Source organism: Trichosurus vulpecula, chromosome 1 (assembly GCF_011100635.1).
Source record: "Trichosurus vulpecula isolate mTriVul1 chromosome 1, mTriVul1.pri, whole genome shotgun sequence".
In the NCBI taxonomy this organism is placed as follows: Eukaryota; Metazoa; Chordata; class Mammalia; order Diprotodontia; family Phalangeridae; genus Trichosurus; species Trichosurus vulpecula.
Genome location: NC_050573.1, coordinates 551,894,957 through 551,920,946, shown reverse-complemented (window position 1 = coordinate 551,920,946; position 25,990 = coordinate 551,894,957). Strand labels below are relative to the sequence as shown.

General features: G+C 44.0%; 2 protein-coding genes across 3 annotated transcripts in view; one reads left to right on the top strand and one right to left on the bottom strand.

Annotated features, from left to right (window-relative positions):
• Positions 1 to 475: 475 nt before the first annotated feature.
• KNOP1 (lysine rich nucleolar protein 1) lies at positions 476 to 23,724 on the bottom strand. Of its 2 annotated transcripts, XM_036741676.1 has the most exons (5): positions 23,635 to 23,724; positions 14,740 to 15,686; positions 9,647 to 9,715; positions 8,265 to 8,342; positions 476 to 5,341 (listed from the first exon to the last, which is right to left on the bottom strand). In XM_036741676.1, the coding sequence occupies exons 2-5, from the start codon at positions 15,682 to 15,684 to the stop codon at positions 5,030 to 5,032; spliced, it is 1,404 nt and encodes a 467-aa protein (XP_036597571.1). In that variant the 5' UTR covers positions 15,685 to 15,686; positions 23,635 to 23,724; the 3' UTR covers positions 476 to 5,029. The 2 variants fall into 2 exon arrangements, with proteins under 2 accessions (XP_036597571.1, XP_036597572.1); XM_036741677.1 differs by lacking the exon at positions 9,647 to 9,715.
• A 28-nt stretch (positions 23,725 to 23,752) lies between these two features.
• The window catches only part of IQCK (IQ motif containing K), a 149,696-nt gene continuing 147,458 nt past the window's right edge, over positions 23,753 to 25,990 (top strand). Inside the window, exon 1 of the mRNA XM_036741681.1 lies at positions 23,753 to 24,062. Coding sequence (XP_036597576.1) covers positions 23,783 to 24,062 — 280 coding nt within the window. The 5' untranslated portion in view covers positions 23,753 to 23,782. The remainder of the gene's footprint in view (positions 24,063 to 25,990) is intronic.

The following is a 25,990-nucleotide window of genomic DNA, read 5'->3' as shown; positions in this document are numbered from 1 at the left end:
GTACATTTAGAACCTCAAGGTAGAAAGTTTCTGTGGGAGTAGGCCAGAGCCAGTGCCATGTGCATATATTGTTGGTTATAATCAAGGGAGTAAACTTATTTAGTTCAATGTGGAAAGACTGGAAATCAGGAGACTTGAATTTAAACATAACTTTGCCATTTATTACCTGTATGATTTTGGGCCTAAACTTCTTCATCTGTGAAATGACCAGACTTGTTCCTAAATTCATAGTGTTATTCAAGCTTAAAATGGCACCAAGATCCCAGGTTGCCCTGTATAATCTAGAGGAACAACTGATAAATTTTATCATTTTTTCTTACCTGCTTCATAAATTTTCAGTTACCTGGGAGAATGATTTTCTTTCATTGTGATAATGTGAGTAAAACTAAGTGATTTTTCAAACCTGTGTGCCTTTGTGTCCCAAACCCTTTACCAGATAAGTGAGTCATTCTCTGAAACCACAATTACAAGTTGGTGTTAGGAGTATAAGCATGTTTTAATGATAATCCAAAGGCTGTTTCTTACAGGAGACTAACATGAAAATGATGGATACAATGAGTATAAAGTTATTCCATTCTTAACCAAAGGAGTTTAGGGCTAAAGATTGGACCTTTGTCTTAATGGTGTAAGGAGTTCCCAGATGAAGAGACTTTCTACCAACGTATATATAGTCTCAAGAGTTGTTATATCGCTGAGAATTTAAGTGACTCCCCCAGGTCAGAGCCATGGTCTAAGGCATGATGTACATATTCCTGGCTCAGCTGCTGTCTCACTGTTGGTCCTACTACTATAACACCCCCTTCAGAGGGTGAAATGGGATCTGAAGGGTTTGGGGGTTCTATGTTGTCACTTAATATAAACTGTACTTACCAAAGGTTTTTGAAAATAAAGATCATCACAAAATGGGGACAGCTGTTTGAAGGCTGGGGGACCTGGACAGCTTGGAAATATTAGATGCCAGTAGGTGTCTAACATGGAGAGTAGCTAAGGAGAAACTTTACAATCATCCCTGGTGGCACAGTGGATAAAGCACCAGTCCTGGAGTTAGGAGGACTTGATTTCAAATCTAGTCTCAGACACCTACTAGCTATGTGTCCCTGGGCAAGTCACTTAACCCTGTTTGCCTCAGTTTCCTTGTCTGTAAAATGAGCTAGAAAGGGAAAGGGCAAACCACTCCAGTGTCTTTGCTAAGAAAACCTCAAATAGGGTCAGTCAGACATGACTGAAATGACTCAACCAGAACCAGAAGAAAAATGCTAAGATCATGTTCACAAAAAAGCTACCCCCAAACCATTGTCACTTTACATGTGCCTTAATTACATTGCTTTTACATGTCTGCTCAGTAGAATTTTAAAAATCCTGGTTAGATCTTGCTACTCCCAAAGATCAGTTGGGAGGAACATATCATGCGTACGCACAATATTCATTTCCTGCAAACTGCACTCCTCGGACAAGACTCCACTATCGTCATGCTCCCAGAAAATTCAGCATCCTGTGAGATTTGAGTCAGCTTTGAGACTCTCACCTCAGCAGTATCCTCTGCTTCTCTGACTAGAGGGTAGGGCAAAGAGCCGTTCTCTGAAGCTGCCATTTAAAGAGGACTCCGAACAGCCAACCCTTCACTTTCCACCAGCTGCACTCCTTGCACCATGTCCTGTCCCCGCAAGCCCTCCTTTTCAGCTTTCTTTGTGTGTTGTCTCCACCCATTAGATGTAAGCTCTTTGCTGTGAGCGCAGGGACTGCCTTTTCGTGTTTGTGGCCCTAGAGTTTAGCACAGTGCCCAGCAGGCACGTAACTGGCTCTTTATAAGTGTTTCTTAATTTTTATAATTACATCTTGCTACTCACATAGAACAGCTGGGAAGGCTAATCATGCATTAAGTACAATAAAATATTTATCCCCTGAGAAACTGCAAATTAGTAAAACTTTTAGTCTTAGAAAGGCAGGTATTATATACATTCTACATAAATCAATCCATTTTACATCTGCATAGATGAAGGATTGTTGTACATGACCAAGAAATATTTACAAAGGACCTTACATACAGTAGAGGTGGGGAAATGTATTTTTCATACGGTCTGCTCCGCTGATAATCTAGCGGATCTGTGGCCATCGATGATCTAGTTCCACAGCTATGCCCTCTGTTTTGCTTAGTTCAGAAGTAAGTTTGGAAAATAACAGGTCTACCTTTTCTGCTCACCCTTCTGAGGTGGGTTAGTAGAGTTAATACAGCCTGAAAAGTTAGAGAAAGCTCCACGCTGTGCAGAGGCGGCCAGTTGATAGCCTCTCGTTTGCAGTCAATCGTTAGTTAATGCTAGGACATCTAGCCACTTCAAAAGGATCCTTGCCATGTCATATCTGTAAGGCATGAGAATTTTCTTAGTGAATCTAGAAATGAAAGATTAAAGAAAGTAACAAGGATTTCTAACTATCAGAGGAAGTAGCCCTGGGTGGGTGGGACCATGATAAATGAGAGTGCCAGAGCTGCTTAACTTTTCCCACTAGCTGCACAATAGAACAGCTACTAAAACCAATGACTAATAATGAGTTGGGACTCAAGAAAAGTAGAAAGACAGTAAGGAAGCACATAGCTAACCTTGGTGAGTTTGACACGGAGCCCAGGGGCTCCCGAAAAACCCCGGATGTAATTGCTGAGTACCCACCAGTCAGTTCTGAAGGACTTCAGTGAGCTAGGGACAGAAGATCTGGGTCGGGCAAGTGTTCTGATTTTCAAAGAAGAGAATGAAGCCTACAAAACGTAGGCTAGTGAACTTTATTTTGTTTCCTTGCAAAATCCTAGAATGTATTAAAGTGATGGTTAGCAAACGTCACCTACAAGAGGCAGTGACCGCAAAGACTCAACGACTTGATTAAAAACAACGGGCACCATATAATCCTAAAGCTGCAAGAAACCCTGGAGATCATCTGGTCCGACTCCTTCATTTTACAGATGGGGAACCAAGACACGTTAGAAGCAGAATTTGAACCCAGTCCCAACTCCAGAGTGGCCGCACCAATACAATTTCCTGTTTTTTTGATGGGGTTACTAGACTGGCAGACTAAGGGAATACTACATTTAGACATTTGCAAAGCATGCGGCAAAGTTTCTAGACTATTCTAGTGGAAAATATGAAGATATTAATTGGATGGTGGTGTGTTTGGGTGAATTTGGAAATGGTTGAATGGCTGTTCCCATAGGTTAGGCATTAATGGTTCCGTAGAAAGTTTTCTGGGGAGAGTGTGCCATTGGCCCCATACTGTTTTAACATTTTTAGCAGTGACTTGTGTGTAAACAAAGATACCACGCTTATCAGATTTGTAAATGACACTAATTTAAGGAGGAATAGCTAAGGCATTGGATAACAGGATGGAAGAAGATCTTGACAAGCTGGATCACTGGCCCTAATCTAATATGCTGAAAGAAGTCTGTGAATTTTACTGGACTGCAAATTCAGTGAGCAGAGCATACAGCAGCCCCAAAAGCCAACGTGAAAAGCAGAGTCTCTACATGGAAAGCAGTAAGCGCCGACTAGATGCTAGGTGCTGGGCTGTGTGCATTCCAAACACCTTGTCTGATTCTCATGACTCTCCTGCGAGGGAGGGGCTATCATCCCCATTTTACAGATGAGGGCACTGAGGCAGAGAGAAAGTGACTTGCCTAGAGTCACCCAGCTGGAAGTGTCTAAGAAGGTCTTTCTAACCCCAGGCCCAGGGCTCCAATCACCGTGCCCTCCAGCTGCCTCTGGAGTGCTGTGTTCAGTCCTGAGAGTCACCTTTCAGGAAGGACATTGATAAAGGGTCTTGAGTCTCTCGTGTTAAGACTGAACAATGGGAAACATGGTTCTGTGTCTTCTAGTACTTAAAGGCTGGCCCAGGGGAAGAGGAATTAGTCCCAAAGGCCATAACTAAGAGTTGTGGTAGAAGTTGCAAAGGATTCACCTGAGGTCTGTTAGGAAAATTTTCCTTATAGTCAGAGCTATATCCCGAGCAGAAAGGGTCACTTTAGAGGAAGTACTGGTTTCCTCTTGACTGGAGGTTTTCATGCAAAGGCCATGTTTTGGGGGATATTGTCTATAGAGGGGATTTTTGTTCAGACAAAGGTTGGCCAATATGGCCCCGAGATCCCTACTGACTGTGACCTGTGATCATAAGGCTTGATCCATAAAGATTAGAGTACAAAAGGGATCTGAAACATAATAAACCTGCCATATCCTAATGTGTAAAAGCAAACAAAATAAACCGCTAAAACTTGTGACTTCTGAATGTCTCTAAAACTGTTGCCTAGCACTTAAAATTAAGGCAGTTGAAAAAGCTAAACTTTGAAAAACACAAGAACTCTGATCAGCACAATGACCAGCCAATGAGGAAGCACTCTGACAGGTGACGGACTCAGAATAAAACGTGCATTTCTGCACGTAGCCAGCCTGGGAATTTATTTGACCTAATGATGCTTATTTATTACAAGGGTTTTGTTTTTTCATGTTGTTCCAAGGAGGGGTAGATGAGAGGGAGACAAATTAGATTTTTGTTAATTGAAAAATAAAATTTAAAGAAGTTCATTTTAGAAATTCTGAGACAGACATTTAATTTCAAAGTTTAGATAGAATTCTCCTGTAGTATTTTATGACAGCTCATTTTCCCAGAGCTACCTTCTAGTGCCCAGGTAAAACAAGAATTACTTGGCTATTAAATTTTATCATTATCAAATCCTAGTTGTAAAAGGAGCCAGGCCACAAATTTAGCTTGGCAAGGGGGAGAAAAAGCAACTTTAAAAAGATATTAGCATACTGTGGCCTATATTGGTCCAGAATAATTTTAAACACTAAACAGAAGAGTCTTTAATAATGGAAATACTATACTGGCTTTTATAACACAGGTTAGCCTCCAGCCCCTCAAGGGGCTTCAAAATCCCAACCAACTGAAGCGCCTGATGACTCATTATTGAAAAAAGCCGCTCAACTTTTAGCTCATGTAATAGAAAACCTAAAAACAACTTTGGTGATTTGGGGGAAGGGAGGACAAGACGCCCTTAATCATTAAACTTTACAGATCTGGATGCATTTCTGTCTATATAAAACAGTTTGTTTGTAGAAGCTGAATAGCCCAGTCCAACTCCACGCTGATGCTTCCAGTTCAGTGCTCTGTCAAACTCCACTTGCAGATTCTGCTGTAATGCAGCAGCGGCCTGCTTGTTCAGAGCCATGTTTGGTTTCCTGAGGGTGCCCGGAGAACTGCTGACCAACGGGGAAGAATTCTTAAAGCCTCCCATGAGTCTGAGAAATTTCATCTTTTGGTCCGAATTTTCAAAAGTAGCTGTATCCCACTGGCCAAACTGTGTAGGCTGTTTTAAAGAGAAACAAAACCAAACAAAAAACCAAACAAGGTTATTTTTCTTGGCTCAGAACTCAATCTTCTTTCCTTGCCTCACATGTCCACATCCTCATGAAGCTATCCTTTGTCTGTACAGGAGGGCAACAAGGGTCTTTTGAGTTTGTCCAGGAATCATTTAACCTGTTTTGCCTGGTGCTTGTGACCAATGACATACAATTGATACGAATAACCAAGAAATGGGGTGTAAAGCATTGGTTTTGTGTGCCAAACTAACCTGTTTGGGGGTTGGAACTCTGACTTTAAGCTTGCTTTAGCAACAAATGAAAGAATAGGTCTTAAAACCACTACTTGCACGCACAAAGTTTTGGGAACAGCCAACTCTCTGGGCTGGAAGGGCTCCCTTGCCTCGAAGCAGCAAGAACCTTTGCCTTTTGAGGTGATGGTACAAATTCTGCTCCTTGGGCCCCCCAAAGCTGACTGAAAAAAGCAAATAAAACCTTTCCAAGCTTTTCTTTTCCCTCAAACCCCATGCCCCTCAACCCTTGCAGGAAATAGCCAGGTGCTTCCGAAGGCTGTCTGTCCTGTCTGCAGTGGGCAGCCTCCTTCCTTTCTCAAAGGTTCTCCAAAGCTTTCTCTGAACCAGTCTTTAAATCAGATAAGCCTGTCCCAGGAAAAGGCTGGATGTGTCTCAAGAAGAGCAAAGGTGCCCTAAGGCCCTGAGTCCCAAGTTACCACTCTTTGGAGAACTTGGGAAAACTGCCTTTTTTTTCTGTTAATACAATCCTTTCCTGGAAATGGGACCTTTGGTTTTGGCCTGGCAGATTTAGTTATGATACCAGCATTGAATGCAGGGGACTCATGTTCATTTAGGGCCCACTGATTTTAAACATAAGAGATCTCTCTAGAGTAAGAGGTTCCTACTTTTATCCTAAGGATAATCAGCTCCCAGTGAATGGGAATTTGACACCCTATAAGGAGGGTTCTTACTATTTCTATTTAATGCTGGCCACCTCATTTCCTCTTCAGGCACGTAGGGTCACTTAAGGGCAATTTTCAAAACCTAGGACAACGGATTATTTCCATCCTTTCAGTCATACTTCCACAAACAATTTGAATATATACTAAGTCACTGAAAAGAATCAGAAATAGAAACTGGATTTAGAAATGCAGCTACCAGAAGTCCACAGCGCATTCCCGACTGCAGTGAAGCCTGGGCTGATTGTTAGGAGCTGGAGGGGAGACTCCTTGTTTGGCCTCTCACCTTCATTATACAGTGCTCTAAAATCTATAGACCACTGAACTTCCAACAATTCCTAGAAGAGGAGGGTGAGGGTCCCTCTCTGTCCCCTCTGCCCTTCCTCCAATAGAGAAAACAGCTGAGGGGGTTTAGAACATTCAGGTATCCTACTCCTGGCTCAATGCTCTTTCTACCAGATCATCTGGCCTCTGTAACCAGAGAACCAACAGTAATCCCTGTTTCAAGTTTGCTAAGTTGGGACACCAACATCAACCCAACCACTTTATATCATACATGGAATGGGCAAGGGGCTCTGCGATTTGAGCCAGATTGGCCAACATACTTCAGATCTCCCATACTGTAGGAGAATTTCCCCCTACAAACCAAATGTCAGCCTCTATTCATTTCTCTGTCAGCTTGGGGAGAACTCTATTTGCAGGCTGGTCAAACCGCTGCCTCGGTTTAACGTGTGACACACTTTCCTGCTGCTGAGAATTCAGGCGGCACAGATGCAAGGATAATTACAGCTCTCCAAACCCTGCAATTTCTGAAGTGAACCGAAATTACTTTGCATTCGGCTTTTAAGACAGCGTTGCCAGCCTGCTCTTCAGAGAGCCGGCAATGAGTCTTACGCCAGATTTTTTTCCCTCAGGGTCAATAACATTATCAGAAGCCTCTCTGAATGACTTTAGAGCCATTGGGACATTTATGTCTGCGTAACCTACCTGAAGGGATGCAGAGACTACATGCCCACTGGTTCCTTTCCATGTGATTTCTAAGACACTGCTTGGGCTAGTCATGCCAGCAGCTTTCAGCCTGGCTACTAAAAAAGCCAATCCATGGTGGTACTAACACCAGTACTTGCAAAAGCCGACAAAGAAGGCAGCTGATGTGGCCCTGTAACTACTGAGGACTGGGGGATGGACAGATGTGAGGGATTCCAAATTCAAAGCTGAGCCATCAAGGTGGAGCACTGGGGAAAAGAGCCAAACTCAGTTTCCTCTATTCCAAGAATGTGGGTGTCACAGGTGAGACCTATGACAGCCACAGCAATAACAGGATGCTGAAGCCACCAGGTTCCTTTGGGTGTTTCCTCTCTGTTCCTGACATTTGCAGGAAATGCTTTCCCCCGTGAGGAGCTCCCACTCAGTCAAAACCAGCCCTGTGCTACAGTGCGACGGTTCCTTTCACCTTATCCTTAGGTACTTCTGGCCTTGCTAGCAAACTTCCCATCACAACTGTGCTTAGAAAGAAGATGCCAAAGCCCCAGTGGAAAGATGCCACCCCCCCTACCCCCTCCAAGAGCCCCATCTTTCCCCCCTTTTCCAGCAGCCTTTCTGACGCTCAGCAGGAAGTGACAGTGATTTATATTCCAAAACGTCCTACAGTAACAAATCAGACAGCAAGGTCTTTGTCGCTAACCTATGTCAGCCACCCCTCCAAGGTGAGTGCAAGACAAATGCTACTTTTCTGAACTAACAATGGAAATTAAGTACAATTCCCACTGCCAAGGGAGCAGGGAAGTCTTCTTGTGCTATCTCTGGGAACTGGACTCATTTGTTCTCTGGGATCATCTCAAATCTGCAATCCCAAGACAGACTGGTATATCAAAAGGGAGCAAGACTAGCATGCTGAAGAGACCATGGCTGCTCTCCAACATGACCCTGCAAAATACCAGGCCCAGTTTCCTACATACCTCTTCCACTTTGATTTCAAGAGCTTCAGTTTTCCCAGATTCTCTATCAATCTCTTCCTGCAAGGCCTTTCTTCTAACCTAAGTGAGAGGAAAGCAAATTAACAGAGGTGATAAAAGGAAGGCCAAGGCTTGGAGAGGGAAGAGAGCAAGGGCACAAACCTTCCTTAGCTTCATCACAATAACACCATGCAGTGTGTTTCATCAGTTAATGGATACATAAAGGAGAATTAATGTCTTGAGACTTTGTGATTGCCAACACAAAGCAGGAAAGTTCATAGTTACACCTCAGACGTCATAAGGGAAATCAGCTAGTCCACGTAAGTCAGGTTCCCAGATAACAGAAACCTCCCCACCTTGAGTGACAAATCTTCATTTTGATCACTCTGGACTATGCCAAACACACACCCTTGCTTTCTCAAACAGAACAGACCGTTGCTTTTCTTTAATGACTCAGTGTCGTCATCACAACACTACTGTGCTGTAATGATGGCCTTTCCCTTATATCTAGCATCCTGCCTTTATTGTCCCTCTCTGACAAATGTGGTCTTTGATTTATGGTCTAAAAATCAGTCATGATAGTATTTTCCCAGGAGCTCAAATCTATTACGCTTCTCAAATAATCGGATTCAATCTGTATACCTCCATATGTACAAGCAGTCTTTCCTTATTCTTTGAGGCCAGAGGTTGTTCTTGCTTTTTCTCTGCACCTCTAGTGCTTAACATAGTGCCTGGCATGTAGTTCGCAATTAATAAAATGCTTGTAGGAGGAAGGGAGAGAATCTGGAGCTCAAAATTCAAGAAGAATAAAATGAGACCCCCAAATAAATAAGTAAATAAATAATGAATGAAGTGCTTGTTAAACTGACTGATGGGTGAGGTTACTAAATATCCAAATAACTGGGATATTATTCTATGCACCAAAAAACTTAGGCGAGAAGTCCTAAACTCAGATAAACCAATGATTTGCAACTGTGGCTCTAGACAACTTGTCTCTAAGTCTTTCCCCGCCTTAGGGCCTTGGGTCCTTATCCTATAAGTTTATGAAACACTGAAATAAGAGAGCAGGGACCACAATCACCTTTCAATTTAAAAACATTTAATTCAATTTAAGAAAAAAAGACTAACTGGAACAGACCCACCAGTCACTTCCTTCTCAGAGTAGGGCAAGTTTTCCCAAACCAATGCTTTTTAAAGGTGCCTGTAGAGGAGCCTCATCGATAGCAGATCAAGGTATTTTCCAAATTCTACTAGACTCCCACCCTGTCATTTGGTAAGGCAACTGTGGACTTTTGTTACAAAGACTGTGACTCGTGCACACAGTGGCAGCAACTGGCACTAACTTGTTAAAGGGGGGACGGCAATACAGGCTAGCAGGTACCTACCATATCTATTGTGACTTCATCCAAGTTTCCCTTTTTTTCAGACACTACTTCCAAGTCTGATTCATGCTCCTGAAGAGCAAAAGCAAAAACTCATGTGACAAGTGCAACTTTGTGTACATAGGCAAAGGTCTTCAACAGCCCAGCACTGAGAGCCAGAAAGCTGCTATGGGTACAAATTCCACCTGGCCTCCTCAGGAAACGAGCACAAGCATGGCAGAAACATGCCATCTCCAAGGATCAAGACAGGGAATGACAGTGTAATGACCACACAGGGAGAGCTGTCAGTGAGGCTCAGTGCCCTGGACCCACCATCATAGCCCATCAGGCAGCCTGAGGCACAGCAGAATGCCCTGACAGTCAGGAACCAGGGTGGAGGCCGACCACATGCAGAGGCCAGGCGACCACTGTCAGGGATGTTGAGAGCACTCCTGCTCAAGTACAGTGTGCTATAATGGAAGAACAATGGATTACAGAGACCCTTCCTTGGGCTTGAATCTTACTTCTGCTGTTTCCCATCTGTGACCATGATCAAGTCACCCAAACTCTGGGACCCTCAGTTTGTCTATAAAACTGAGTTAATACCCACAGTATCTACCTTGTGAACATCAAAATATCTACAACTAATAGCAAAGAAGCAGTGTGGGCCTGACTTCAAACATGGCCTCAGGCTCATAATGGCCCCTATCCCAGAAGAAGTTGCTTAATCTCTCAGTGCCCCAAGCAACTGAGATTATCCATTAAAGAACCCCTAGAGACCTATGATGGCAGAGGAGTAGAGCTCCAGCTCTTAAATATTAGCAACCACTAAGATTGGACTAGCCTTTGAGGTCCCTGGGAACTTTGAGAGTCGCGTGAAGAGGTCAAACGAGAAGGGAAGCAAAAACAGAACCTTCCTAAACAATTACCTAAATCAAACGGGACATAATAAGACATGACCTTTAGCCAAGTTGGCTGGAGGGTTTATTTTTAGCTCTTAAAAAACAAAAAATGATCTATAAAAAAATTTGAAAATTTGGTTGGCTTTCCCCCCTCTGCCCACATAAAGAGCCTCTGAACACGACTTACACAACCACCCCCTTAGGAAGCAGATGGAGAAAATTTAATCTCCAAGCGACCATGTGAAGTCCTCTTGTTCTGAGACCTTTTCCTCCAAAGGACCATCTGGAGCTATGGTTAGTTTCCTCCTAGGCAGCCCTCTCTCCCCTCATTTCCATTAAGAAAAGTAAAGGTCAAAGAGCTGTAAAAACTCAACCCAACAGTTTTACAAATGGAAAGGGAGTCACGGCACTTCCTGGTTAATTCTTAGAAATCCAGACTCCCTTCCCCTTCCCCAAATATGGATCATAAACCGACACTAGGCCTTCTGGGGGAGAAGTGATGGACTAACAGGATAGGTTAAGACATACATTTTCAGACATTAACATCTTCATACACATTTATTTTGCTTACCTGTACTTATTTCTTACAAGGCATTTATTTTGGGGGGAAGGAAAAATGTGGGCACGATGTAGTGATAGTGATGTAAAAAAAGTAGAGAAAATAAAAATCAATGAAACATTTAATACCAAGAAGAGGGAAGTCCAGAAAGAGGACGAGACGAGCAGGGCCGTATTATTACCATGATAAACTTAATGTTAAAAAAACAAACATCAAACTAGGCAATAGATTATCAGTTTCATATAGAATACCCTTTTTTCTGGTCTCTGGATCTGTAGAAATGTTCATATTTATTGATTATTTACTAGTTTGTAATTAAGAAATCATTTAAATAAACAAATAACACAAACCATGAGCCCCCTCCATACTCAGCTTCAGTCACGGTCTCCAGCTGTGGGAGAGGTGCTTGAGTGCACAAAACCACTTGGAATTACAAATTTCCAACCCCACAGGGGAAACAGCCCAGGGGAAATCTATTCTCCTTTCACTGTTCTAGTGGGATAGGAAACAGCTTATATCCTAGAGCCATATGCCCTCTTTACTTTCCAAACCTGCCATTTTCCCCACCCCCCAACTGAAATTATGGCCTTCTCAATCACTACAACAAACTGGAGCTATCTCAACAGCTTTCATGATTTGGGACACATCAGACATAGCCAACGGTCAGGGCTCCAGCAGCGGGAAGGAGTTCCCGTGTTCTCCTCTTACTTCCCAGGCCACAGAGTAGAGGCTGGACGGCCTCAGTATCTGGTCATGCCCATCATTCGTCTTGCACTATCTCATCCTCACAAGCAGCTACAGAAATCCAAATAACCGGTGCCAATCTGCTGCTCTGCAACATAGACAATTTAGTTAGAAAATTTATCAGGATAAAATTTTCTTGCCCTTCAAAGTCAAAAAGAAAAACCTCCCCCATTAAAGGCCACACAAATTATCCAGTGTTATGTATCATTCCATTTAAAAGACCAAGAGCCAATTTCCTTGTCTGGGGGAGACTAATGGCAGGTGCCTCCTTAAACTACATTTACAAAACATTATTTATGCTGTTCCTCTTCAACCAAAGGGATTTTCCACATTCACCTGTCCTCATAACACATTCATCCTGCCCCACCCCACCCAGGAAAGTGCTGAGTCATCTGGTTCCCACTTGGGGTAAAGTTAAAGGGTTAGATTCAAGGCCACAGGACCCCACTGTTCTACTGGTCTTAAAACATCTGGCTTCATTTCGATGTTTCTTAACAATGGGGAGGAGGTACTGGTGATCTTTAGGACCAAAACCCTGTATCTTCTGCTGCAAAGGGGGCAGGGGGTGTCTATTAACTCACTTGGGCACATATGTGTACCCAGTCCCATCCCTCTTCTGCTCCAGAATCTTCCATGGCCACTGATGTTGACCAAGGAAGGTCCAAGCGCCCTCGTCTGGCATTGAGGACCCCCACGATTGGGCACCACTATCTTTCTGGTTTTATGTCACGTCGCTCTAACATCTGGGCCATGTTTCAGCCAAACTGGATTACTCTCCATCTCAACCCCTTGAAAATCCCATGTTTCCTCCCCAGAAGGGCTTTCCTGGTGCTGTTCCCTCTGCCTGGGCAGTGTTCTGCACACTCTATCAGCATCTCTAAAATTCAAATCAAAGGCCTCCTCTTCCATGATACTGACCCACCTCTCTTGACCTGAACCATGGGCCCGTGGATGGAGAGCTGGAAAGGATCTGGGATCACCTAGCACAGTCCTCTCGTTTTCTATCTAAGGAAACCGAGCCTCAGAGAGGAGCAATGGCTTACACAGCAGAAATGAAGACGAACTTAAGTCCTCTAACTCCAAAGCCATCTCTCTCTCCAGGATACCACACCACCCCCCACTGTGATGACGTCCCAAAGCACTATTAAACCTCTAGTACATTTGCTACGTATTGTGGATTCCATTTATCTCTGTTTACATCTTATCCCCTGACCATGAGGGGAGGGCAGGGACTATTTTACCTAAACTTTGTAACATCTCAATGCTCTGCATCAAGGTGGTGAAAAAGCCAGAGCAAAAAAATTCAGGTCAAGTGGCAAGGTTGAATCCACAACTTTTCCTCCTGAACTACTTGGAGGTCTCTTACTAAAAACAAAAACAAAAGCCAAACACACACATTATCCTGCCTGAGATAGTTTTCTCCTGTTCCTTACAAGCTTTCACTTCTTTGAATATGATCACCATGATAATTCCATAAATTGTATCTAACACCCCTGTATGTAATAAACAGTGCTCTCAGAACCATAATACTGCATTTCCTACTCCTCCCCTTCTGACACCGAGAGAAAAAAAGAGATTAACATTGTTCCCCTTTCTCACCTACAGATTCTAAATTTCCCAAAGTGTGCATTTCTACTTATGCATTTTTTTTTAAAGGCCCAGAAGGAATTCCTAGGAACATCTACCCAGCAGTAAAGCCTGGAATACACTTGGTCCTCTATTTCCATAGTGTTAAATTCAAAACAGGAACAGGGTCCTTGACATAAAGATCATACACGATGTTCAGTGGTTGGCCACATATTTGCCATCTCTGCTCTATACCATTCATTTCCTCAAAAAATTTCTCCCTCTACATCAGAAGGGTGAGCTTTGGTTTAGACCCACAAGCCCTGAGTTCTAATTTTGGCCCTGCTACGTATGAATGTTGGAAAGCCGACTGACACTTAAGCCACTTCACTTTCTTTTCCCTATTCATGAAATAGACATAGCCTTCCCTTGCTTAACTAGAGGAGAATTTTGTATTTGGGCCCCTCAGAACTTCTGATGCCTTTGTGTAACAGTGGGCCTTTTCTTATTTTATTGTGTGTGGATTCTCATGGTAATTCCCCTGACCAAGGAAGCCAGCAGGTGCTGGGCATATAGGGACAGTGGCTTCCTCCTGTGTTTGCTACTGGGGGCCAGATGGCATTTTTGGCATTACCAGCACAGGGGCCAAGGGTAACAAGGAGGGAAGAAGTTCCTGAGTAGTGTCCAATGGAAGATAGATAAAGATCAAGCCATATCATTCTCGAAACAAAGCCGAAGGGGAACACGACTGAGGACCATCAAATTAAGCGCAAAGGCCTGTGCACCTAAAACTGTGAACACCAGAACAGCTTCCTCCATACCCCATGCCTACCCTGAAGCAGAAAGTATTAGGACAAATAGAGGGACACAAATTAACAGAACTTTAAAGCTGAAAGGGGCCTCAGAGGTCAGTTAAACCAATTACATTTTCTATCATGAAGCCCAAAGATTTGAAATGTTTTGACCAAGTGACCCTCAACACAAACTCCTAGGATGTGGTCAGGCTGAAAATGCCAACAGGAGCAGAAAGGATAAACTGGACGAGTGTGCCAAGAGGGGTCCCTCAGCAGAAGCTCCAGGACTCTAAAGATGAAGCCATGGAGGGCAACCCCACGTTCTGATCTGAACCACTCGCCTACTGGCCATAAGTGCCACAGGGTCGGCCCAATCAGGGGCACACCTTGCGTCCTCCAGGGAAAGGGGGCATGTGTATGCATGTGTGTGCATGCATAGGTGTCTCTATGAGCCCTTATCTTTCTTTAGACAACAAGGGCCCAGACTCTATTGGGACACAGGCCAAGAGCCTTATTCTGCCCACACTGAGTCACCTTCTGGGAAAGACTTACCATGCTTGGGCCTTGAGGGTCCTGCCTCACTTTCCTACCTACTGATGTCTTCTTCTTCTTGCGAGCAGGTTCCTCAGCAGAGGGTGGCTCTACCTGTGTCTTAGATTTTTTTTCTTTCTTTTTCATGTTCCTGGGGCTGTCTGCTAGGGGGACACTTTCTGCCAATTCGGCCTTGGGCTGCTTCTTTTTGTGGCCTTTCTTTCTGCAGCTGCTGAAGGCACTGGGGTCTTCTATGTGGCCCTCATCGAGGGGCACTTTATCAGTTCTATCATCCTTCTCATCTTCCTTCTCCTCCTCCCTGTAAGTCTTCTTCTTTTTCTTTTTCTTCTTCTTGGTGCCAGGGTCCCTGAGACTACTAGGATCCTGCTTCTCCTCTCCCTGTCCCTGTTCTATGGGCTCACACTCCTTTTCTTCTTCCTCCTCCTCCTCCTTCATGGGGTCAGGAAGGGCCTCCTCCTCCTGCTCCCTAAAGCTTTCCTGATCTGACCTTTTATCCCTCTTCCGCTTTTTAGGTTTTCTGACAGAGCCCCCTTCCAGGTCCACACCCACCCCTGTCTCTGCTCCTGGGGTATAAGAGAGGGATGGTTTTGTCTTCTTTTTCTTCCCTTGACATGGGGCCTCAAGTGCATTTGGAAGCAGCTCCTTCCTGCTATGATGCTTCTTCAGAGAGTGGGTTCTGCCTATGGTCTCTGCCTCCATGCTATCCTCATGGGGGTGGGGGGCTCTGTCTGGGCTCTCTGTTTCTTGGGTTTTCTTCTTTTTCTTCTTCTTCAGGAGGGGCTCTGGAACCATGTCTGGGGGGGCCACACTCTTCTGGGATGGCTTTGTTTTAGCAAGGGGTTCCACATCCAAGGCATTCTCCTCCACAGCCTTGGCCTTTTTCTTCTTTTTCTTCTTCTCTCTTGTTTCCTTGCCAAAGTCCAATTTGTCTGCATTGTCGATCATTGCTGAAAAAGGAAATCATGCAAGTTACTTCACAACATGATCTTTCCATAGTATGTCAGTATGTCATTGTATGTCAGTACATGATGATGGTTCTCTGATGGTTACTAGATTGGTGAGGAAAAGGAAGAAAGATTACACATGTCACAAACAGAATATATGAGAGTGGGAACCAGCAAGGAGGCAGGAAAACCTGGGTGCAAGTGTTCTGCCTCTGACACATCGTGGAAGAGTGACTCAAAGGAGGTCACCGCTTAGTGCCCTTGGACGACTCTCTAAGAGTCTAAGTTGGGAATACTTGCTGATTTTGCATTAAGAGAAAGGCTTTCTTCATAAAGGAGCTCTCCATCACAGGCTAGGGAAAAAATACACAAACACAATAAAAAGAATTGTACATTATTCCCAAATAATACTATGGTACAAAGGCCAAATTTTCAAGCCCTGAGCACTGCTAGTCTACCTACAAGATGGAGACCTATCCACCTACTAGTATCAGCCACACTTACAAAAATGACTGCAGACCAACCTCAAATGGAAAGAAAGGTGGTGTGTAGCCCAAGGATGTCAAACCCAGCTCGAATAAGGACTTAGAAAACCAGGAATTAAGATGATCTATGCTGCAGTGTATTGCGTTTTGATTTATTTTGTTAAACATTTCCCAATTATATCTTCATCTGGTTCAGGTTGCAGTTGACTGCTCTAATCCTAGAGCTTGACAGCATTGGTACAAACAAGCTATAACAAAGTCTGACTTTACTATCTTTATTGTATGCCTTTAGAATGCATTATAGGCCGCTTTCCTTATCCTGCCTTTTAAACTTCTGATTTACATTCTATTTGGCTGTTCCGTGAACAAGACGTTCCGTATTTAGGTTCTGGGCATTTTTTCAGGCTGTCTCCTGGGCTTGGAAGACTCTCCCTCCACACTTCTGCCTCCTGGATTCTCTCAAGTCCCAGCTAAAATCGCTTCTTTTGCAGGAAGCTTTTCCAACCCCTTTTAATTCTAGTGCTTTCCCTCCATTAATTATCTCCTATTTGTCTTGTATAATAGCTTGTTTGTACATAGTTCTTTGCTTTCTGTATCCCCCATTAGACTGTGAGCTCCTTGGGTCAGGGACCTTCTTTTGCCTCTTTTTGTATCCCCAGCACTTAGCCCAGTGCCTGACACATAGCAGGCACTTAATAAATGCTTAGTGATTACTGACTGCACCAGGTTAGTTTTAAAGAAATAGCATACCGAGAGTCAGAAAACCAAGATCCAGATCTGCCACTAACTAGCTAGGACAAATCACTTCATCTTTATGAGCCTCAGTTCCTTATTTTGTAAAATGAGAGGCTGTATCTTTCAATATTAAGCTAATACCCATGCATACATGAAGTGCAAATTGATCTCCATCCTGTGGAAAAAGTAAGTAGTGTGAAGGCACTCATCTCTACTCTCCCAAGTTATTAGGAAGAACGAAGTGTTGCTTGAAAGAAGTGTTTGAAAGGAGTTCAAGAAAGAAAAGGAAGTGAAGAGACAGAAGGGAATGCTAATTTAAATCAGCAGATTGGAGGGAGAATGAAGAGAAGTGGGCCTTTTAAGGGATGGCAAAAAAAAAAACAAACAAAAAAACAAACCCCAACAACTTAGCTGCCTGGAATTTTTGTCAAATTTGTAAAAATCTTATCAAAAGAATTCTAAATTGAAACAAAAACTGAGAGAGTAGAAAACTATTCAAATGGATTCTGCCAAGCCTGGTGCTACAAGGAATGTTAAGTACAACATGGGATGAATCAGAGAAGGGAGAGCCAGTAATTTAGGATAAACAATGTTCAAGTGAACCAATTCTAACAATCATGACCTCAGATATCTCTCAGCAAATATAAAAAGGTATGAGTGAGTAAAGAAGAAGTAAGATGATATTTATGACTAGAAAAGAAAGGGGGGCAGCAAAATAGCAATGAACATTAAGAAGATAAACTCATGAGAAAAAAATCCAAGAAGGGTAGAACACAGTGGAGAACAGCTTGAAGACTGCTAGAGGGAGGAATAAAAATTCTATTGTTTCCTCTAGGTCTTTTCTTCTCCAGGCTACACAGCCCCGCTTCCTCGAGGGGTCTTTATTAAGGAATGGACCCCAAAGCCCATATTATTCTGAATGCCTTCCTCTGAACACCTTCTAGCTTATTAAGGTCTAGATCATGGGCCCACAGAAGGCTTAAGACATTTCTAAGGCATCCTCTAAAGGGGCCTGGCATCTATGATGGATGATCAATGAAGAAAAGTAGGAGATAACCGGAAGAACCATTAGATACTGCACTCCAGTGAGGAGCTCCCTCTAGATTACCATTCTGTAAAGTTATCTCATTCACATGTTCCTTTAACACCTGCTTCTAGGCTGGTCTTAGCCACAGAAAGAGTATGACAGGAAGAAAACTGGGCTGGGAATGAGACTTGGGTTCCCTTTGACTTCTGTGACTAATAATGAGGTATTTTACTTTGGAAAGACCCAGTTGGACTAGATAATGATTATACTTAATTAGTATATTCCTTATACCTAAGGAATTTTCTAATTCTATGACTGAAGGATACCAGAAAGTAGGGGATGCATAATTATTTCTGAACGTACACAGCTGAGGTTTTTAACTGGGGGTTCATGATCTTGGTTTTTTAAAAACAAAATTTTTGATAACTCTATCTCAATATAATTGGTTTTCTTTGTAATCCTTTGCATTTTACTTTTACACTTAAAAACATTTTTGGAAAAGGATGCCAAAGGGGTCCATGACCCCAAGAATGTTAGGAACCCCTGGCTCTGGGGCCAGGTGGCACTTAATAAAGGCTTCTGATAATAAGCAGTGGGTATAGCAAGACAAAGCAGCAGCACAAATGACTGGAATTTTTGGCTTCGGCCCTGACCTTCTTATTTCTCAAACCCCTAATATTTTTTTAATAGTTTACTTTTTTCAATTTAGCATTTAAAAAAATTAAACCTGTTCCTCCCCAATGTGCAAATTAATAAAAACTAAAAAAATTTTTAAAAAAGCATCCAATACATAGCTGCATAGTTTGGCAAAACGAATTCCCACATGAGCCATGTCCGAAAGCGCATGTCTTTCTGCATCACCTCTACTGGGAGATAAAGGGCACATTCTGGATTCACTGACTCCAAGATTTTCAAACACCATTACAATCAACCACAACAAAAACATTTTCACTGCATTCTAGAGCAAAATGAGTCAGATGGACACATACAATTATTGTCTCCAGCCCAGCTGGCTCACGTCTAATTCAGAAAGGACAGAAAGGGCTGCCAATAGCCTGGCTCCAGTCTGGGTAGGCTTCATTTTGCCCGGCTTTGGGGATACAACGGGTAAGTCAACAGAAAGTAACTATAGGCCAGAATGAATCAGCAACAGGGGGCAGGTAGGTGGCATAGTGAACAGAAGGCAGGTCCTGGAGCCAGGAAGATCTGAGTTCAAATCTAGCCTTAGATACACAGAAGCTGTGTGACCCTGGGAAAGTCACCCAACAGCTTCTTGATGTAGTTTCCTCATCTGTAAAATAAAGATAATAAAAGCATCTACCTCCCAGGGTTGCTACGAGGATTAAATGAGATCATATTTGTGAAGTGCTTTGCAAACCTTAAAATGGTATATAAATGCATGTTGTTTTTATTAAATCAGCAAAAACTTGTGCAGAGATCTCCAGTATGATTTCTGTGGAGAAATTATTATGGGGAATTTCTTGCTAAAAAAGCTAGCTGAAAGAAAGGCAGCCCAAGCTCCCATATACCTTCTCCAGCAAAATCCTGAAGTTTGTTTCAGTCTCACTAATGATGAAGAAATACCACAAGAAATTACATTAAATACTTCTTTTACTCCAGAACTAGAATAAAAGTCATTCAGAAACCTACAGACAACAGAAAAGAGTATTCTTTCAAGAAAGCTAGCATCAGCATATTCAGAGATGAGATACATAGCTTGCAAAATTCTCTGTCCAGAGACAGAAAGAGTGAAACGCTCTGAGAAACCCCAAGTGAATACTTTGGAAGCCCTTGGAAATAGCAACCAACTAGAACGTTACTGACCAGTACCACTCAGAGCCAGGGGACCTGAGGTATCTAACATGATCATGCACTTTGAACCTCAAGATCTAAGTGGGACCCAAAACCAGGAGTTGGAGGTCAGCACAAGAACACGGGAGATCCCGGGAGAGACCAAGCACGGCTGACCACCCCACCCAAAAGCAAAGCAAGGAGCCAAGCCTAGCCCTAGCACGAAGTTCCAGTTCAGAAACTAAAACTGTGAACAAACATGTAAAAAAAAAAAAAACAATGACCAGTATAAAAAAGTACTGTAAGTCTAACTCCATGACAACATCAAGCAGAGACTCAAAAGGAAAAAAAAAAACATTTTCTACAAAGACTGTGCATATGCCTTGGAGAAATGAAGCAAGAATTTAAAAAAGAAAGAAGGAAAGAAATGCTCTGGAGGACAGAATTGGAAGGAGATGAGTAGCTGACGAGAAAGTAGTAAACCTTTCCCAAGAAATGTACTCTTTGAAAACCAAATAGACTAAGCAGAAACCAATGACTTTATGAGACAGCAAGAAATATTAGAACAAAATCAGAAAATTAAACATTAGATATCTCATACCAAAAACAGCTGATCTGGAAAAGAGGCCAGGGAAAGATGATTTAAGAATTATTGGACAGGCCAGAACACTACCTTCAGAAACATTCTTTGGAACCAGTTATTATCTAGCCCCTCTTATTTCCTCTTCACCTCATTCAAGAATTTAAAACTCATAATAAACATGCAAAGTTTAGCAAAATAAACTCTAACACTCACCATGTCTAAAAATCTATTTCTATTCTGCATTTTAATTCTATTGCCTTTCTTCATTCATATTTAGTTCTCTGGAATCACACTTTATTATTATTGTATTGGTCAGAGATCTAAAGTCTTTATAATGTTGTCATTACATAAATTGTTCTTCAAGTTTCATTCAATTCACTTTGTACCAGTTCATAGAGACCTTTCTGATTTCCTCTAAAACTGTCCATTTTCATCATTTCTTAGGGCATAATGATATTATATCACATTCCTATAGCACATTTTCTTAATTCACCCTCCAGTAGGTGGGAAACTCCATCATGTGCGGGTTTTTTTTAACTACAAAAAGAGCTGTTATAAACATTTTGGGTACATATTGGTCCTTTTTCTCTTTCTTTGATATCTTTGGAATATAGGCCTACTAGTGATATTTCTGAGTCAAAATGTGTGGCCAGTTTACTAACGAATGGGGCATGGTTCCAAATCACTTTCCAGGATGTCTGGACCAATTCACAGTTCCATCAGGCTTTCCTATACGCCCCCAAACACTTGCCATTTTCCTGTTAGCATCTTTGTTACTCTGACAGTGTGAGGCGGAGCCTCAGAGATACTATAGCTTACACTGATCTAATTATCAGTCACTTAGAGCATTTTTAAATATGATCGTTGACAACCTTCCTTTAAAAATAGCTTGTTCGTCATTTATCAAATGAGGAATGATTCTTAATCCTATCCATCTGAATCTGTCCCTCATATCTTTTGCATGCAAGACCTTTATCAGAGAAGCTTGCTGAGAATATTTTTCCCCAGTTACCTGTTTACCTTCTAATTTTAATTTAGTACTTGTGCAAATCTTCTGTAATCAAAATTGTCCTTTTAATCATCTGTGACCTTTTCTAACCTTTGTTTGGTCATGAAATCTCCTATTTATAGATCTGAAAGGTAATTCTTCCTGCTCTTCCAATCTGTTTATGACATCACCTTTGACAGTTAAGTCATGTATCCACTTGAAATTTACTTCAGCATACGGTGTGAAGTACTATGTTTCCGAAAAATCACAAATGAAAACTGTCCGATTCTAGTAGAACCAGAGGGCAAAGGCAGCAAGAATCTACCAATCATCTCTTAAAAGGAGTCTCGAAAGGCAAAGCAACAGGAATGTCACAGTAAAATCCAGAGTTCTCACCTCAAAGGGAAAAAAAAAAAGCTGCAGGCTCCTAGAAAGAAGCAATTCAAATTCCAAGAGGCTAGAGTCAGGGTCTCGCAAGACCAGGAAAGTTCTATTAAAACCCAGAGATCTGAGAATACAATATTCCAAAAGGTAAAAGACAAGCAAGAATAAATTACCCTAAAAGAGTGTACCTTCAAACGGAACAGAGACTTTTGAGTGCTCCTGGTGGAAATCGGGCGGCATCTACAGAGCACTTTCCAGAATGCTTTACAAAATGTATTTATTTTATCCTCCCAACTACCCCGGAGGGGCTATCATTAATCCCATTTTATAGAGGAGGGAACTGAGCTGGAGCCTGATTAAGTGAAGGTCCAGAGTGAGCTAGGAAGTGTCTGAAGCCAAATGTGAACTCAGGTCTTCTTCAGTCCAGGCCAGGCCCAACACTCTATACAGCGCAACACCTCGCTAGCTGCCTCCAAAACAAGCACGGGAGCCCAGAAACATCTCTAAGGTGAGTTTATTTGGGTCCTAGAAGGGGGTCGTGATGATGCACTATTAACATTTTATAGTATCCTCAAAGGGCAGGGAGGGCGTCAACGGGTCCGGTCTGGATCGTTTCCTTATGTGAGATGGAAGGAGGGAGCCTCTGGATGGCCTGGATGTGGCTGGTGAGAGGGGCAGAGGGGTGAAGGCTGACTCCGGCATTGCTACTCGCTACAGCTGCTGCCCCCTCCCCTCGGGCTGGGCACGGCTGTGACCACGAGGCTCCCCTCCTGAGGCCGCTCGAAGGCAGGCGCTGTCTCACCTTCCGCCTGTGCCCTGAGCAGGGCGCCTGCCGCAGAACAGACTTAACAAATGCTGCTGAAGTGAAGAGGACAGGAGGTAAAAGCTGGGCAGCGTCCTGGGGAACAGCACCCTCGACAAAGCGGGGTCAGACCGTGCGCTCTTTGGGAGCAGGGCCGTCTTAACAGCCGTTTACTGACTGATGAGACTAACCCAGGGAGGGTCAGAAAACACACGAGGCGGCCACGAGCTGCGGGGATTCGACACAGAACAACGGGTTTTCACAGGCATTCCCCGTGCCCGGAGTGCACGCACTGACTTCTCCCACCCCGACCTTCCTCCAGCAGCGGTTCAAGAGTCAGTTTCACCGTGGCTTCCCTCCTGATGCCGCCTTACTGGGTGAAAGTATTTCCACTGCACGTGTCCTTACACTTGTCATGCGCCGGCACACCCCTCCGCCTGATGGCACGACCAATTTCAGCGCTTTGGTCTTTATTCTTTTGGCCTCAGGCCTAGAACATATTTATTTAATAAATCCTCGACGCCTTATCATTGATTCCGACTGGACCCGCACGACCTGGCAGGAGGTAGGGGCGGAAGTTAAATGGGCTAAGCCCGGGCTTGAGATAGGGTAGACTAGACAGACTGACGGTGATTGGCCGTCCGCGGTCACGTGACGAACAGGAACGCCCGCCCACCCTACATTGTTACGTTCGGCTTTGTAGCGCGCCCCTTCGAAACCTAGAAGGGCTTCTGGTCCAGCTGAGGGCCGGAGAGTGTAAGTGACTTTTCCAAGGTCCCACGGGCAGTAGGTAAAAGAGTTGGGGCATGGTCCTTTCCCCCACCGCGCCACACGCCTGCCCCAAAGGGGGCCTAATAAACACTTCCTGAATGAATGTTTTTAGTGGCTACGCCACTGTCGGCGATGTCGGGGAGCAGTCTTAGTGGAGTGGCGGGGTGAGAGGCCAGACAACAGGGGCTGAGTGAGGGATCCGGGGGGGAGGCAGACGAGCGGTGTTAAGGGGTTTGGCTGTGAAAGGGGAAGGACGTGGGGTCCCGCAGGGGGCGGCTAGATGAGGGTCCGAGAGAGGATAGATAGGACGCTCCCTACTCCTCCCACCTCCTCTCCTTTCAATAGCTTCACCTCTCTTCTCCCCCTTCCTTTCTCTCAGGCTTACCTCATTACCGTTCTCCGGGCTCCACGTGTGTACCAATTCTTGCGTGCCCCGGAAGTAAAAGCCTCCCCCACTGAAACGTGCTCCTAGACACGGATTCTTCCGGGTCACGGTACTCGGCGCGCTGGCCCGTTGCTAGGTAACCGCATCCATGGCCGGGAAGACTGGCCGAAAAACCCCGGCTCCACAGCCGGTGACGGAGGTCGTGCAAACCCCGGAAGGGGACGCGGCGGATTCCGGCGTGACGATCGCGGGGACGGTGTCTCCTCCGTCTACCTTGTCTACGGTCTCTCCATTGTCTCTGTCGTCTCCGGCAGTCGGGCCATCGGCCGCCCCCGCCGCAGCCGCGGGCACGGGTGTTAGTGAAGCCCCCGCAGCCTCTAAGACTACACCGGAGCTGGAGAAGAATCTCTGGGAACAGATCTGCGAGGGTACGAGCCGGACGGGGCAGGGGGGAGGAGCCATCCTTGAGGAGGTGTGGAAGGGGCGGGGCCACCGTGGTGGGGCGGGGCTAAGGGCGGGGCCAGTGCCTGCGGGGGCGGGGCCAGCCCTTGCTCTCGGGAGTCTCAGAGTTCTCTGGAGAGGAAAGAACTTTGGTTTTGGAATGAAAGACTCTGGGTTCGAATTTCGGTTTTGCCTCTTAGTCACTTGACTACTCCGGGTCTCAGTTTCCTCCTTTGTAAAACGAAGGGGCTGGACTAAATGGCCTCTTAAAAGCCTCTTCCTGATCAAACAACAACAAGCATTTATTGAGCAGCTTACTCTGTGCCCAGGCACCAACTAGGGCTAAGTTATTTAGATGCTAGGTACTGGGAATACTGAGAAAGGTTGCCCTCAAGGAGCTTACACTCTTATGGCAGAGACCACCTGCAAATAACTATGTACATACAGGATAAAGGGGTGGTAATCTCTGAAGGAAGCCAGTGGTGTGATTGAGTGAATGTATGTATGTACATACTTATGAATGTATGAATGAATGAATGAAGGAAAAAAACATATGCTAAAAGCTTCCTGTGTGTCAGGTACTGTGCCAAATGCTGAGGATACAAATGGAAAAGCTAGATAACCCCTCCCACCCCACCCCCCACCCCAGGTGAAGGAAGAACTAGGATTTATTAAACGCCTACTGTGTAGTAGGGCCTGAGGATGCAGAGACAAAAAACCAAAATCATCTTTGCCTTCTAAGAACTTAAGTGTTGGGGGAGGGGAATGGGAAATATTTAGACTCTATGAGCTACAAAGGCCCTTAGAAGCCATCTAGTCTAACCTCCTTATTTCATACATGAGGAACTAGAAAGCCTAGAGAGTTGAGCGACCAACCCATGAGTGCACAGGTAGTAGTAGTAAGCGGCAGAGCTGGAATTTCAGTATATCATTGGACTCCAAATCCCAGCACTCTTTGCACTGTATCACATTTAATTCTGGAGGAAAACTCAAAGTTCTTAAGCACATAGGTCATGTTAGGATCAAAGATCTCATGAATTACCTTCATTTAATGCGTTCCCTTTATTGTTGTCATTTTAAGGTCCATATCTATGACTGTGTGGAAGCTCTTTCCACTGAGACAGAGAGCAGCTCATGTCTCCTCCCCTCCCCTTACTCCTCTCTATTTCTGTCTCTCTCTGTCTCTCCCTTTCCTCTACTCTCCCTCTCTGCTTCTCCCTCTTCTGTTCCTTCTCTTCTTCTCTCCCCTTTCTCTCCCCCTCTATCCATTTTCTCTCCTTCTTTCTCCCTTTCCAGTGATGGATGGAAGAATAGTCACTTCCCCTGATTTGGCAAAAATGGCCACCTTTTGTATGTGATGGCTGCTACAGCAGGGGCTTCTCCAGGTGCAGTCTCAGACCTCTGCTTGGCTTTTCTGCCCCGTAGTTTTTGCCTGGTATTAGGAGTTTGAATGGAACCTTTGAGATGGGCTTTTTGGGAGTGGCTACCATGAGAGCTTCTGGGTTCCTCAGTCAGTGTTGACAGCACTCTGGAGGTACCTCTATGCAAGCTAAAGAACATCTTTGAGGAGAAGGTGACTATCAACAGGAGGTGGTGTTAGAAATGTGGACTTTGAGGGAGTTATTCAAATAGTGCAGAGACCCTGAATGGGTGATGGGGAAGGAGTATGGCCCCTGGTGGCTCACAGTCGATAGTATTATCCTGAGCAAAGTTGTCTCCTCTGGGTCCCAGTGGAGCTGGCCACATCTTGGGCTCCAATAGAAGACCTGCTTACTAGCTGTGTGACGCTGGGCAAGTAAGTCACTTACTGTATTTCTCCATGTATAAGATGTTCCTGTGTATAAGACACACCTTAATTTTGGGGCTTGAAATTTGAAAAAAAATGTATTACATGAAGTTATTGAACTCAAGTTTT